Raw genomic sequence first — 15,628 nt, 5'->3', positions numbered from 1 at the left:
CTTCTTCTCAATTCATAGATTACAAAAATGTGTTTCTGTAAATTGTTTGGAAGGTGACGGCTTCCCCCTCGTTATGCAGACGAATCGGAAAAGTCACAACTGTGCCACGAGAGAGAAGCATAGCTCCAGGACATTACACTGTGTTTACACACACTGTAGTGAAGCCTTTGGGCACATTCTAAATTAAATAATTCCCCGGGAAGATATAGTTTGACATGACTCATGCAGTATGCACGCCTTGCAAGAGGAAGGTGAAGAGTTTTGGGAATGCTGCAAACAAGCGGGGTCACGTACACCATCGCCCAGAGTCCACCGTTTGCAAACATTAGCACTGAACTCCAAGATTTTACAGCACTTTCATCCAACTCTAATTGGGCGAAGAAAGTTACACTTATCCATAGCCTGTTTCATTTCAAAGGCCCTGGGCCTGTACAGTGTTGTGGATAATGATGGGTTTCCCCTAGTGCAAGCCTTGCAGCAAGAGGGTGCAGTCTATTTTCCACTGCTGGGGGATATTATATAAATAACAGCACAGCCAAGAACCCGTAATCCACAACCTGTAGACCAACTTCTGTTTCTGCAAAAGTACCTGTGTGGGACAGGTGGAATTGATTGGCTTCTGCTTAAAAAAGGCAGGCCAAAAACAGTTTGAAAATGGGTCCTACTCCACTGAAAAATGTGTTCTGCTACTGTTACTTTACTTGAAAGTTTGACCTTCACTGTGCAGAATGATGTGTGAATGTGCAGAGACACAAGGGGTGCTTTCACAAGCCATAGTCTGTTTGGCTGGTCCGAATCAGAGTGGAATTGATACTTTTGGTTCGTTTTCTATTTAGTCTTGTTTGGTTTCACGGTGCTCAAATTAAAAATAAATAGCTGAGGGGCGTTTACGGAGGAGCAAATTTCTCTTTTTCATCTCGTGAGCTGCCACTTCTATGCAGGGAATCGCAGGCTTTGATATATTGCTGTCGAAGTTTTTTCACTTTGCTCACGAATGCCTTCTCTTCCAGTTTATCTCCATTTTTGTGGACTTTATTTAGCATGTTCTGTGTGTTCTCTTCAGCCCAGATGTCGAGCAAATATCAGACTTCTGCAGAAGTCCAGCTCCGTCCTTTCCCTCTCATGTTAACCTGTCGTTTACCTGTGTCTCTCACAAGCAGCTCACCTAAAAACAGCGTACGTACACCATTAGGATTTTGTGACATCACAACTAGTTTGGAGCCAATCATGGCCGAATATGCAACTTACACAAGTGTGATGTGGAAATTTTAAACCTCCAGTGCACATTGAGAATGGACTTTTTCAGTGAGAGACATATTTTTGCATTTGCATATTCATACCAATCATTAGTGTTAATTTCCAGCTATTTTAGAATTAGCCTTAAGCTCATTAATGATTAAGATCCGTTATGAGAGCCCATCTGCCAGCCCAACATGTAAAAATATGCGTTATTCAACCACCCGAACCCGGCCCGACCCACAAACCGCCAACTTTATGCATTATAGTAGCACAATCAGGATTGAGGTGTGAAACAAGAAGAAGATTGAACGCTGCAGTGTGTCTCTTTGACACAAAGAGACAGAAGGTGTAAGGTGACAAAATAAAGAGATTTTGATAAAGTTTTTATGTTTTTAAACTACATTTAAATCTTGTCTTTTTTCAATATTGCATGTTTGATATCGTCACCGTTAGTGTTAAATGACGTCGGTGCCGTCTCGTCATCGTCTCGTCTTAGTCGTGGAAAAAAAGGTAGTTGACGAACATATTTCGTCATAGTTTTCGTTAACGAAATTAACAATGCCAGTCATTAAATTTTAATTACATCTCCATTGAGCCAGTCAGTGGAACGTTCTGGACTGGCAAATTCAAGCACTTAAAACCCCTGATGCAGCTAAGTACAGTAGGTGTTTTCACTTTCTGAAGACCAGACTGAAGTTAAAAACAGGAAACAATTAAAGATGGCTGCAGTGCAGTTCTGGCAAAGCATCACGAAGGAGTATGCCAAATGTCTGTTGATGTCTGCTGGGTTACAAACAGCCACATATAGACTTCAACGGAACTGACAAATATAGTATCTCAATATACAAATATAATGATTTTGTGCTAATGTCCAATTACTTTCTGTCCCCCTGATGTGGATGTAAACACCCTCAAATTAATGCTGAAACTCAGCACTTTACCCTCATTTTCACCGCTTCATTTCAAATCTAATGTGCTGGACTACAGAGCCAATACACACAAACACATACTGACTGCACTGTATGCTGCTGCACTCTAAGTTTGGAATCACTTAATTGTGTCTTTCCAATCAGTGCATGCTGGCATATCGTAATCAGCCTGGTTGTGGTTAAGACGTCAATAAACTATGGTCACCTGCTGTCAAGATGGCTGAAATCCAGTAGATTGAACTCCCTGTTGTCCTGAGAGTGGTAGATGGTGTCCACATCCTGGAACAGAGGAGGGGAGAAAGAGAGGAGGGATAAGAGAAACAGAAACAAACAGTATCGGACAGAGTGAGAGAGGCATGGAACAGTAACTTAAAGACAGAAAAGAGGAGTATCGTAAACACCACAACAAAACAGAAGTGGTTTTATACAGCCTGTATAGTGTCCTCACCCACTGCACTTCTTCTTTGCAGCCAATTCCGTTGTAGTCACAAAGAGCTGCGTACGTCTCAGAAAAACCTCCTGACAGGTGGACAGGAGAAGACAGCAAATCAATCCAAACCAGATCAGAACAGGACAGATCAGAAAAGGGCAGGGACAGAGGACGTATGTAGGAATGAAAAAGGAGGGAGAGTGCAGGCCAGAGATGAAAGAGGAAGTCAGAGAGAGCGAGGCACAGATAGTCAGCAGAGAGAGAGAGAGAGAGAGAGAGAGAGATTAGCTGTAAATATTGAAGGTGAGATGAAAGTATTGCAGCATGAAAGAGCACTTCTTGTAGATTAATGGGATTACTAGCAGAAAGGGAATGCATCCAGCAACTTTGGTCTTCTGACCCACTTAAGGATGAGTCTCCAGCATGATTTGGTGCGAGTCAGTGAGTCAGCGAGTGGATGGACTCTGAAGCGCTACTGTATATGTTTGTATGCGTGTGTGTATGTAGGGATGTCACGAAAACTGATTCTTCCGTACCAAGTTGATGGGGGTCAGGACTCGAGACCAACTTCATCCCGGGATGATGGAAAATTTCCCTGGTAATGCTTCTTTGTGAACAATAAATCCTTGTTTGAATGGGCAGGAGGAGAGTTAGTAACGGTAGCTGTAAGCAGCCGGTGTGCAGCACAGTCCTGCTTGGCTAAATAACGGAACTAACAGGTAACGTACGGACGCATTGAGTTACATTATGAAGCTCTATTCAGTAAAAATGAGTATTGGGCGAAGGTAAATTCAAACGTTATGATGTGTTCAAATATAATCTTGTAAAAAGTAGTTTTTGGCGAGAAACTTGAGGTGGATCATCAGGGATTCATAATAAAATCTCAAAAAACAATATGCAAACTGTAATAAAGGAGTGTATGTTGAAGAACATTGGATTCATTGTTTTGTTTTTTTATCATGGTATCAAATTGGTATCAAGGACCATGGAATTTCACTGGTATTGGTATCAACTCCTAAATTGCTGGTAGTGTGACATCCCTAGTGTTTTGTGCGCTCTAGACAGACACACAAGACTCACCGCATGTTTTCTGGGCCGCCTCTAATGATGATTCAGAGTTTGGTGAAAACTTGTGACTTCCTTCAGTCAGGTCTCCCTCTGCTCGACAAATAGGAGGACTGGAAGACAAACAAGGAGAGAACCAATTTAAACAAGACAAGTAACTACAGCCAATGCCAATCAAAACGGCAGTCCACATACCAATGGATGAAGTCACGGGGACTACGTCCACTCCTCATATACAGTATAGTCTACGGTCCTGACTGAAATATCTCAACAGTTATTAGATGAATTGCCCTGACATTTTGTACACACATTCATGGTGCCCAGAGGATGGATCCTAATGACTTTCAAGATATTTCAGTCTAAACGAAAATCATCCTCATCATCTATAATGTCAGTAGGGGCACTATCCTTGACTTTTGAGAAGCAGTGCTGTGATTAGAAAGCCTCTGGTGCCAATTACAGGTTGGGGGGAAAAGTAAATATTATCCTTCCCCCTTCCCTCGGCTGCTATTGCTGAAGTGCCCTTAAGCAAGGCACTGAACTCCCAGCTGCATAAGTGGAGCACTTCAGTGCCCAAGAGACGGTAGGATGGTACAAAGCTGCTTCTAGATGTGAGTACAACTCTCCCACCCTGCCAGCACCCTTCCTGCAAGACACTGTTAAAAATAAAAATAGTCTCAGACAACTTAGTAAACAAGGCTACCAAAAAGGGGTATTCAGATCCAATTGCATTACTAAACAAAACACAGCTGCATTATATTTTCAAAAATGATAAAAGTCTTATTTGCATTTGCAATATGCTAGTTCGCAGCAGACTTGTTTCTCATTGATTATAGCTACTCCAGTCAGATTTAAGATGGAAAGTGAACGTCTGCAATGTCAAAACTGCTTATGACATTGCTTTGGTGGTGAATAAATAACACGTAAACTGGAAAATTGGATCCGTGGGATTCTTTTTGAAGCTACCGTCGCTCCCTGCTGCAATTATATATACATAAAAAAAACATATTACTCTGCTTTCAAATATTTCATGACAAAAAGCATCCAGTAAGCAGAAAACAGTAAGGCCTGGGATCACCCAGTAAATACTGTGTTTGTACATGACACCGTGCTCTACCTGCTTTGGCTTTTTGATAGGATTACACCACTACACTGTTGCATTCGACACACACCACCCTTAATCCCATTTGTCGACAAATCACACACAACACCTAACCACGTCCGTGACCTTAATCCCCACCTTATCTCGACAATCACCGCCCGCCCCTGGCGACGCGCGTGTATGCGCCCGTTATCTTGATGCCATCTGCATTGTGTGCTTCAATGCGGCGGCACCGAATCGGTTACAAGGCTGCACAATCGAACCCATGACAAGTTCCCTCCCTCCGCCCTCCGCCCTCCCCTCTCTCTTTATTCTCTTTAAATGTTCTCGCTGGAAGCAATCATCTGCCGTGGCCCTAATGGAAAAGAGCCATTCTGAAAGATGATAGAGTGCGGAGATAGCCTTGTGCAGGTCAATAGTCGGAGCGCAGTCAATCCCATTGCTCTTAGAAATTGTAGATGAGACCCGAGAGAGAGGGAGATATACTCTGCCTGGCTTGCCTCCTCGCCCATACATTCACATGACCAATGCGACAAAAAAATACCAGGCGTCTTTTCTCTAGCGTATGTTCCCTCTTCAGAAAGTGCAGAGGACATACAGATCCCACTTCAGGAATTTCAACCGTGTATGAATGTCTTTTTGACTGGAGGTCTATTGCTCCGTCGGTGTCTGTGTGTTCTGCTACTCATTGCTTATACCAAATAAGCTGCTTTAAAAAGGAAAAAAAAAAGAGCCATCACAATGCCTTCAGGTAACGGCCTACTCAGTGTCAGCTGGCTGATTTAATCCCACTGATTGCTGGGTGCTAAAAGTCTACCGTGACACAGAAATTGGGTTGGATGCAAAACTACGGCAGCACAAGAATGCGTTTGGCTGCCGAAGAGGAAAGCAGCTCCGAAAGTGAAGCTGCCAACTTGTGCCAACGCACTGTCGAGTGCTGTTAACGTCGGCCAACTTGTCTCCGCTCCTCGGCACACACAAACACAAAAACAGAAAAGACTTGTTTCTCTGCTCGAGGCGAGGGGCGCTCGGAGATGCTCACGCATAAATGGAGTTGTTGAAGACTCGGGAGAGGGCGTAGTTGATGTGGTTGACCACGTGATCCAGCTGCTCCTGGTTCTGCAGTCTCAGCGAGTAGGTGGTCTTGTCTGTATCGATGACGACCTGTATATGTGGACATGATAGGTTTTTCAGTAGTGATACTTCATGCTGCAGTGAAGGTGCAAACAGCAGGAAAACAATTTCAGCGTGTCACCTGGTGTTCTGGGTAGGTGTTCATCGCTCGGATTTCCAAGAAGTTGAAGGTGACCTCCATCTGAAAACAGCAGACAAACATCATTGTGGTTCACACTGACATTCCTAGTTTACATCATCTTTATAGGATAATTACATCTTCTTACAACTTGGGTATTATTTTCATGGTTTTGGCCTTATTATATGAAAATTGTACTCAGAAAAGTAACTACTGAAATCTGGGAACGCAGCAACAGCACATAAACAGCGCCCAAAATAAGATTGGGCAAGAAACACAAGCAGTCGGACGATCATTCAGGTTTTAAAGGGGAACTACGCCCATTTTCAAAATTCATACATGGTCTAAGACAATCCAAAAATATTAGTAAACATGAACTCTCTCCCAAATCCAAAAGCTAAAACCCAAATTTGTGATGTTATAAGGTATAAAGTGTGGAGCTGCTCCATAGACAATAAATTGGGAGAGATGTTGTAGATGACACGGAAAGCGCTCAGGGGAATGATCTGAGTATATGGGAACATTTTCTGTTTCATAACTGACAACACTACAATAAGAATAAAGCTCATTTGGGTATAAAACAAGAAAACAAACATTCTGTGGGTCCATAAAATCAGTCTCCCGTTTATTGTCTATGGAGCAGCTGCAGACTTTATACCCGATGACATCACAAGTTTGAGACGTACTTCTCTGGTTTCTGGCTTTGAGAGAGAGTAGCTCATGTTCTCTAATATTGATTGAATATAATAACATATAATATATATTCCCCTTTAAGCAAACAGAGATCAGATGAACTGAACAGAAAACAGGCTTACAGTTAAATTATGACCCTGTTCGTTGTAAACATCCATCACAGGGGACCTGCTGTAGTTCAACTGCACTCAACAGCAATGAGCGATTATTCATATTTTTGGTGCCCTCAGTTGTTGGCTTGCTGACTTCCAGTCTAGCTGACGACAGGAAGGCAGCAGAGCTCTGTTAAAATGCTGACTAAGGCTTTAATATAATTTGGATATTTTGTGCAACAGGTTGGCAATGGGGAAAGTCGACCGACTGACGGAGCTGCTTGAATTTGGCCGACACAGAGAAAACTACTGCCGGGTCTGGAAGAGAGAATCATTTCCAAACTTTCACATAAACTCTCTGCTAGCCGTTCTGCGATAGATCAACTGGAATGTGTCACTCTAAACAACAGAAAATGAAGCACTTGAAATGTTGACTTATTTACAGGCTGTCTGATTTACCGCTCATGTTTCTTGTCCCATTAGACTCTGTTGTTTGTGATGTTGCCACTGTCCCAGATCTCCACTATTATTCTGGTGTGTGCATCGTTAATCATGACTGATAAAAGTGATGGCAAAAACCACACAAGTAAGACCCAAGTTATAATAAACAGGAATTGACATTTTGGGAAATACACTTATTTTCTTTCTTGCAGAGAGTTAGATAAGAAGATAGACACCACTTTCATGTCTGTACAGTAAATATGAATCTACAGCCAGCAGCCGGTTAGTTTAGCTTAGCACAAAGACTGCGAGCAGCGAGAAACAACTATCCTGGCTCTATCAGTTGATACCGACTACCGATCCGATACCAGTGTTTAAAAATAAGCTGTATGCCTCACTGTGTGGAAGTGACTGGGATCACAAACATTGCTTTCCTAATTTTGTAAAACAAAATGTAACCAATAAATACGGAGATACAAATTAAGTGAATTGTTAATTATTATTAAAATAAAAAAATCGTACACCAACAACTTGGCAAAAAAATCCTCAAATTTAACAGTAATTATATTTCAGGTGTAAACCTTTTTAATGCAGCAACACATTGATCAAAACTAAAAAGGGAATTAAAATTCCTGTATATAATGTGTATAAACATAGCACTGAATTTAATAGATCGGCCCCATTGTCACCGATACCCGATCCAGCTAACTGAGTCAGTATCGGTCTGATATCCGATCCAGTATTGGTGCATCCCTACAAACAACTAATCGATTAATTGAGAAAATAAACAACAGATTAATCAACAATGAAAAATAATCAGCCCTAGACCAAAGGCAGCTAAATCTGCCTACCTGCACCTCTAAAGCTCAATGATAGACACACTGTGTGTTTCATTCGTACACAACTTAAAGTGTAAAAACAACATAAGCTGTGGCTTCACATTAAAATATGAGAGTGGTATCAATCTTTGCTTTTTGCTGCTGCTTTAAACCACTGACTTCCTGCCACCTGCCACCTCATCATCTTCATTGTGATCTCCATCATTCTAAAACATCATCATTATCTCTCCTGCTATTTTTTTTTTGTCACATCTCTTGCGAAATTACCACAAGATCAAGGCTGGCAAGTGAGAGCCATATAATTCCACTGAGAGCGAGGAGAACATTTACCTTGGTGGGCACTTTGACAGCAAAGAGATACAGTCTCCATGTTGCCAGGACCTGAGGGGAGAACACATTCATTTTTTCAGTCACAGAGCAGGAAATGCAAATCGCAGCAAAAAATAGCACGGCACAAACACCCCATAAAAAGGGAGCAAATCATCTCTGCGGCTCATCCCGGTGACTCGTAAGTCATGCTAAGCACTCCAGACATTAGCGAGCTAATAAATGATGATAGCGAGTGTATGTAAGAAATATTAGGGCGAGATTGAGAGTCATATGACGGTCCGATTTATCAGGCTAAAGTTGTGTTGATGGAACTAAGTAGCACTTATTCAACAGATGCCTCATTGCGTCAGGGAGGAAACTAATGGTGAAATAAGAGGGAGAAAGAGGACAAAGAAGAGCAGGCGAAGAGAGAGGTGTGCTTCGGATATAAGAAAGGCATTACCATTTAAAAGAGTCTGGGGTAAAGTAAGAGACAGAAAATGTGAATATATTCACATCTGCCTATGCAATTAATCTCATTCATAATTCAAAAATCCATAATTAGCATACCCCATGCATGCACAGTGCATCTATATCCCTCCCTAGATCTTCCTCCAGTTTCTTGGCCCACTCTTTGGTTTTGCTCTTTTCCAGCTTTCAAATTCCCTCCTTTGCATTCTGTCATTTCTCTTCATCGCCATGGAAATCTGTTCACTTCATCCCCATCTTCTTCCTTAATCCCTAATCCCTCCATCTCCCCGTGTGCCACAGTGCCCTGTCTGGATTGCTCCCGCCTTAACACCTCACTCCATCCCCTCTTGCCCTCACCCCCTCCTCCTTTCTCCCAACTCCCCTGTCTCCTTTCCCGATTCAGTTTTTCTTTTCTTTTTCTGCTCCGTCGCTTTCAATTCCTCAAGGCCTCTCTGTGCTGAATGGCTAATGGCGCCCCGCTGTGTGGCGGTGAGAGGAAGAAAGAAAATGAAACATACAAAGAGAGAGGAGAGAGAGAGAGGGAGGAAGAGGGAGAGATAGAGGAGGCGATAGAAGGACAGAGATTTCCCTCCTGATAATGAAGCCTTCAGATACTACACTTACTCCCCGGCAAAGCCGGCGTCACAGATCGGCCCCGCGTCTTAACTAGATAGACATCCATAACAGACTCCCACAGAGAAGAGATAGAGGAGGGTGAGACTGTGAGGGGAATGAAAACAAGAGACTAAAGAGGAGGAGACGGACGGATACCCCCACCAAGAGAATACAATCTCCACAGTAAGCTGGTGGAGGGGCCTTCGAAGAAGATTGTTAGTCCGACCACAGCTCCTTGACAAGTTTGAAAACTCTGTTACATAAATCCGGGTAGGAGCGAGCGATGGGGGGGGATGTGATGGGACCTTGAGGCGCACAGAAAGAGGAGGTGAGATGTAGTGAGAAAATGAAAGACAGAGGCATCTTCTCCCCCTCAGAAAGCCTTGCGAGCTGACAGAAGATCTCATAATGTAAACAGGGGCATCAATAATGCAGGCTCTCTGACGGGGGCCGGTTTGATCCTCTGATGCTGAACAAGGCCTCCTGCGTAGGGTTTGTCCTCTCTTGATATATCATTTACAGCCCATTGAAGTATCATTAGAGACAATCAATACTCACAATGGTTATTTTTTGCCTACTTGGATGAGGTATGTGCAGCAGTGAAGGAAATCTAAAGGGATATTTATTCAATACATGAGGTATATCAGATACAGGGTTTGAGCCGGAGCGCTTCACTGCAACAATGTCTCACTTTAAACTTAAAATGTCACTTCACTACAACCTCCCTGTGCCCAATCTTCCTCCATAATATCAAGGGAAGTTTCCTCCGTACGGTGGCTGGGCTCAGCCTTAGAGATAGGGTGAGGAGCTCAGACATCCGGAGGGAGATCGGAGTAGAGCCGATGCTCCTTCGCGTCGAAAGGGGCCAGCGGAGGTGGATCTGATCAGGATGCCTCCTGGACGCCTCCCTTTGGAGGTTTTTCCGGGCTGGTAAAAGGCCCCCGGGTAGACCCAGAACACACTGGAGAGATTATATATATCTCTTCTGGCCCAGGAACGCCTTGGGGTCCCCCAGGAAGAGCTGGAGAACGTTGCTGGTGAGAGGGGTGTCTGGAATACGCTGCTAAGCCTGCTGCCCCCGCAACCCGGCCCCGGATAAGAGGAAGAAAATGAATGAATGGATGGATATCTGTCACAGTTGAGTCCTGAAGAAAGGAGAGCATTTTCTCACCCTATTTTTCCCTCTATTAGATTTTAGGATTTCTTAGTCTGATTTCTTAAGAGTAATAAACTAAATTTGGTATATGTCTAAAATAATAACAAAATCAATTCTAATAATTTTAATATTATTGGATAGCACTCACCGGGTGTACATTTTCACAGTCTAGTTTTTTACTACTCGGCCCATTTGATCCCCTCCTGGACAATCCTGGCTCACACACTGCAGATAAATGAGCTGTATATGAAACAGACGAAACAACTGAGGTTTTTCTTAAGTTAAAATAATTGTTTCTTTGTGAAGCATCAAGTGAAAAGGATTACCCAGCTATTAATATTAATAATATGAATATAAATATCCAGAGCTAAAGTCAAGCCCCCACAAGCCACAACTAAAAAAATGTTTCCCCTCATGTGTCATTCTGGCAACCTTCTCCTCTACAGATCAATCGGAAATCCTAAAAGCCCCTCAAAGATTCATTTTCCGCCCAGGAAATCCTCCGAGATGAGATGGTCGACTCTTTTGACCTGGTCAGCCAAGAACACAGCAGGTGACAATCTGAAAAAAAGTGACGAGGGAATGACGAAAGAGAAGGACTGGTAGGCAAAGATGATGGGTTGAGGGGTGGAGTGTGGGGGTATGGGGGGTGGGGTGGTGGTTTGCCCTGCAGAGGTGCCCTTGCTGTGACGGCACAGTGTCAGAAGCACCAGTTCAAAGAGCCAGCCAGCCGGCCCCTGAAGCAGACTGCGAGGGCAGGGTGGAAGTGTGGCGCGTACAATACGTGCACGAAAACAACAAATGTATCTTCTTCCTGGATGTGTGTGTGTGTGTGTGTGTGTGTGTGTGTGTGTGTGTGTGTGTGTGTGTGTGCGTGTGTGTGTGTGCGTGTGTGTGTGTGTGTGTGTCTGTGTGTGTGTTTGCATGCGCACGCAGCTGAGAGGGCAGAGGGCGGGGGCTTATATTAATCATAAGCTGTCAGGCTCTGGGTCTTGCACTTCAAACGAGATGGTGCAAATCAAAGTGTGTCTCTGGGTCGTGTGTGTGTGTGTGTGCGTTGCGGCGTTCGTTGCCTCTGAGGGAACAAGCTGAGGATCAGTGCCAGATTTGGCCGCCTGCGGTATTTCTGGCTCGGCCACAAGGGCATTTTAAACACACGCACACACATACATACACGCGCACATCATACACACAGCGCAAAAAATCAGAAACATTCCAATACAGACGTTCGCATAAGTCCGGCATGCTAGCACAGCACAGCACACACTCCCATTTGGACTCTTATACACGTATAATGATGCACAATAGCTTGCTAAGCTGGCTTTGGACTACACTCGCCTGCCTCTCTCTCTCCCTGTCACACACACACACACACACACACACAGTCGGCAACCATCACTCAAGTGAACTCAGCATCACAGGAGCACAACCCTGCCATCAGTCAATCTGTCAGCTTACGTGCATGTGTGTGTGTGTGTGTGTAAGTGACAGGGGGTTTGAAGCACAGATGCCCCAGGTCCTGCTTCATAAGTGGACTTTAGAGTGGTTGAAAGAGAGAGAGAGAGATAGGAAGCCAAATGAGAGGAAAGAAATGCAAAGCTCAAAAACACATCTTGTTCCAGATTCTCTCATAAAAACCAATGCGTCTAAGAGATGGCAAAGAAAGCGCTCTGAACCCCAAAGGACGTCTTAAAAAAAAAAAAAGATAGCAAAAAGGAGACAGATAATGGGAAGGGGTTGCGAGGTTGAACTATAGATGGAAGTAAGAGATTAGATGGGAGTGTATATGAGGAGAAGTAGGGGCTGAAGAGAAGAGTGGCCAGGATTGGGTGAAATGGGCTGAGAGGAAAAGAATGGGGAAGGGGAGGGGGAAATAAAAAAACGTGAGCAAATGTGAGAAAGTGGGATGAGATAGAGACGAGCAGTGAGTGTGGGAGAGGCCAAATGGATGAGGGAAGAAGAGAGGAGGGGTGGATACAGGAGCATCAGGACAATGAGAGCGAGGGAGCAGAGGAGAGAAAGAAAATGAATAGGATGGAGAGATAAAACAGAGGCAGAGATACCTCTGACAAAAAAGAGTCTCTCTCCTTCTCATGGGGGAAGAGAGAAGGTCAGCAGTCACACTCCACAGCCTCTCCGCCATAGGCTACCAACATGTGTTATGATAATCAAAAGAAAGCACAGTCCTAATTACAGCACAGAGCGCTCGCCGCCGCGGCGCACAGTCAGATGGTAAATCACGGACAGAGAAAATGACTCCACGCTGAGCATCTCGCAGGGAAAAAGCCATGAAAAGAAAATCGTGGATGATGCAGCGTTAATGTTTGCCATTACACAAAAAAAGATGGGAGTGTTGTCGAGAGACTGAAAGAACAGAAAATTCCGCTGCTAGCGCCGAGCCGTCTGTGCTTTACCGCTTTGGTCGGCTTTCTTTTCACAGTCCAACGCACAGCTGGAGTCTCTCTGCAACAAAGCGTCTTCGGAGCCTGAAAGCGAGGCCCGTTTAAAATGTACAGTACGAGTTGATTATGCAATTCAGTGATCTTCTCGAGTTTTGAACTTTGTTTACCAGCACGCATGCTTTTTTTGTAGCTTCAAAAACAAGTTGATTCAAAAGTGGGTTAAACTTTGGCTCAATTATTGCCTCAGTGATCTTCCTGCAGACTCTTGGATGTCTAAAACACGAATCATGTAGAGAACTATTTGAATCTGGACGGGGGCCTTGAGTAGGGATGCACCGATTGTGAAATCCTGGGCTGATGTTTAAAATAACAATCTGGCCGATAGCCAATGATGATACTGATGGTTTTGTCGTTGTTTAATTTGTTTTTGCTGTTATTTCTTTCCCCTTTGTGCCAGGGAAACCTGACCTCTTCATTCATTCAGCATTTCATTAAACTGTCTTTGAATGAGCACAAATTCAATTAAATACAAATTTATGAAACAACCTTTAATATAACCTTCTTTCACATGAAAAATATTTTTTTTGAAAAATAACTGCTTCAAAAGCATTTTCAGCTGCTTACTCATTTCAGTACTTACATATTCCAACAAAAATATTCCTTTTGTGAAACATAAATGAAATGTAATTAAATGTAAAAGAGATCAGAAATATGATGCAGTGTTTCCCACACAGAGACTAAGTATATTTGGTGACTAATTTTAGCTTTTTCTTTTTCATCTTTTTATCCGTCCGAGAGAACGATGCCATCCGTGATTGACTCGTAGCGGCAGGACGCCGCCGGGGAGCGGATGAAGAGCTCCGGTGCAGCCTCGGGCCTCGCTGCCTCAGCTGTTCGGGCTGGACGGACCGACGGCGGAGCTGCGGGACTACGATGTGGTGGCCCCCGACATGCTGCTGCACTCTGCTCACCTGATCCCAGTATGGGGGACGGACTGCTGCACGGGCTGCACAACACGGAGAATGTTCCCACTGTACCGTACTCTCTTTGGACTGACCGGCTTCTAGTGAAACATTACACGCACACAGGGCTCATTCCCATCCAGACCGCAGAGATTGTTTTTAAGAAATCTTTTAAGCCATTGTTTTACTGCTTCATTTTTCATTTAAAACATAAAACGTTCTTGTCGCTGATCTTTCTCCGAGACAGAGTAATACTCCCACATGGCCGACTTGTTCTTTCACTTTTATTTGCAAACAAACCACACGTGCGCACGGCGCCCATTGTCTTGTCAGAGTCATGTCCAGCAAGTGGCTCCTTCTCCAAATCAGTAGCTGGTTGCTTTTATCCAAGAGACTGACCGCAGATAACCAACACAACATTAAGCCGGCACAAAATTGATGCAACACAACAGATAAACATCGACCACTGCCATCGGCGAATGTCATGTTATTTGCCGATAGGCCGATGGATGTCAACAAGGTGAATACCGGCTGATACCAATGTTTGGACGATAAAATCGGTACATCCCAAACCTTGAGAGTCAAAAACATTCTCCCTCTCCAAATCCTTTCTGTCTGGTTTCATTGTATATTGTGTCAAAAAAATATCTTCTGGGCTATTTTGGAGCAGTTTTGTTGCTTGTTATATTTCTCTCTGCATCTACACGTTTAAGGTGGTCAGTCCCATTCTCTGGGAGTTGTCAAACAGTATTCTGGGAAATGTAGCAAATCAGTTCAATCAATCAGTAATTGGATGACATGAAAAAAGTGGGTTCACTGAGAAAGTAAATTACAATACAAGTTGATTAAGATTGATATTGTAAGTAGAGATGTGCAGGTATACAGGTTTTACTGTAATCCCTGATGAAACATATTGATGCCATCAATACCGGCGCCAACAGTTTCAATTACAGTCATTACCACTGTTTTCAGAGGGCACCGTGAATACAGAACAGCTCTTCCTGTCTTTATCAGTGATTCGATTTTGATTAGCACCTTTCTATTGGTCACACAGTGGCAGAGCAACCACAGCAGGGCCAGCAGATACAGCTTCTTCTGTCTTGCTCTAGCTACTGCGGTCATGACTTGCTATGCTAATATTAGCAAGTCGACCTACTGAAGCGATGCTAGTTTGTTGGGCTGAGTTGCAACGTTAAGTGAGAGAGAGCATGAATTTTACATGACTGACACGGTCACAGAGGTTACGTTCTTCCACAAAGGTCAGCTTCAGCTCTGCCCGTGGGGTTTGGTAGTAGGAGTGTGCAGACGGGCGGACTGCGTTAGTGGTTTCTAAGAACACAAACTCTGCCAGGGTCCATTGCCATTAAGCTCTGTGTGCTTTTGCAAACATTCTGGGATTTGTTTTTTCAAGCCAAGATACCCATGACAAGATCATCGGAGATATTTTTATAACTTTGTGGAGCTCCTTCCAGAGCCACAATAGATATTTTATGGGCTAAGAAATACATCTTATGATGAGTAACAACTTGGAGTGCCACTTTAACGCCAGTGGTCTTATATGAGAATCCTAAACACGTAGACTTGGATTTACCACCAGTGGATTACCTCAGGGTCTGTAAATCAGTTAAGCA

General features: G+C 43.6%; 1 protein-coding gene across 1 annotated transcript in view; it reads right to left on the bottom strand.

The window, feature by feature from the left end:
- carmil3 (capping protein regulator and myosin 1 linker 3) overlaps positions 1-15,628 on the bottom strand; it is a 92,331-nt gene that overhangs the window by 67,106 nt on the left and 9,597 nt on the right. Inside the window, 6 exon segments of the mRNA XM_037787806.1 lie at positions 2,374-2,447; positions 2,617-2,687; positions 3,679-3,776; positions 5,808-5,929; positions 6,021-6,080; positions 8,413-8,463. Of these exon segments, the coding sequence (XP_037643734.1) occupies positions 2,374-2,447; positions 2,617-2,687; positions 3,679-3,776; positions 5,808-5,929; positions 6,021-6,080; positions 8,413-8,463 (476 nt within the window).

This window comes from Sebastes umbrosus, chromosome 12, assembly GCF_015220745.1.
Source record: "Sebastes umbrosus isolate fSebUmb1 chromosome 12, fSebUmb1.pri, whole genome shotgun sequence".
Taxonomy (NCBI): domain Eukaryota; kingdom Metazoa; phylum Chordata; class Actinopteri; order Perciformes; family Sebastidae; genus Sebastes; species Sebastes umbrosus.
Note: the sequence above shows the minus strand (reverse complement) of the source record. Positions and strands in the feature narration are given on the sequence as shown.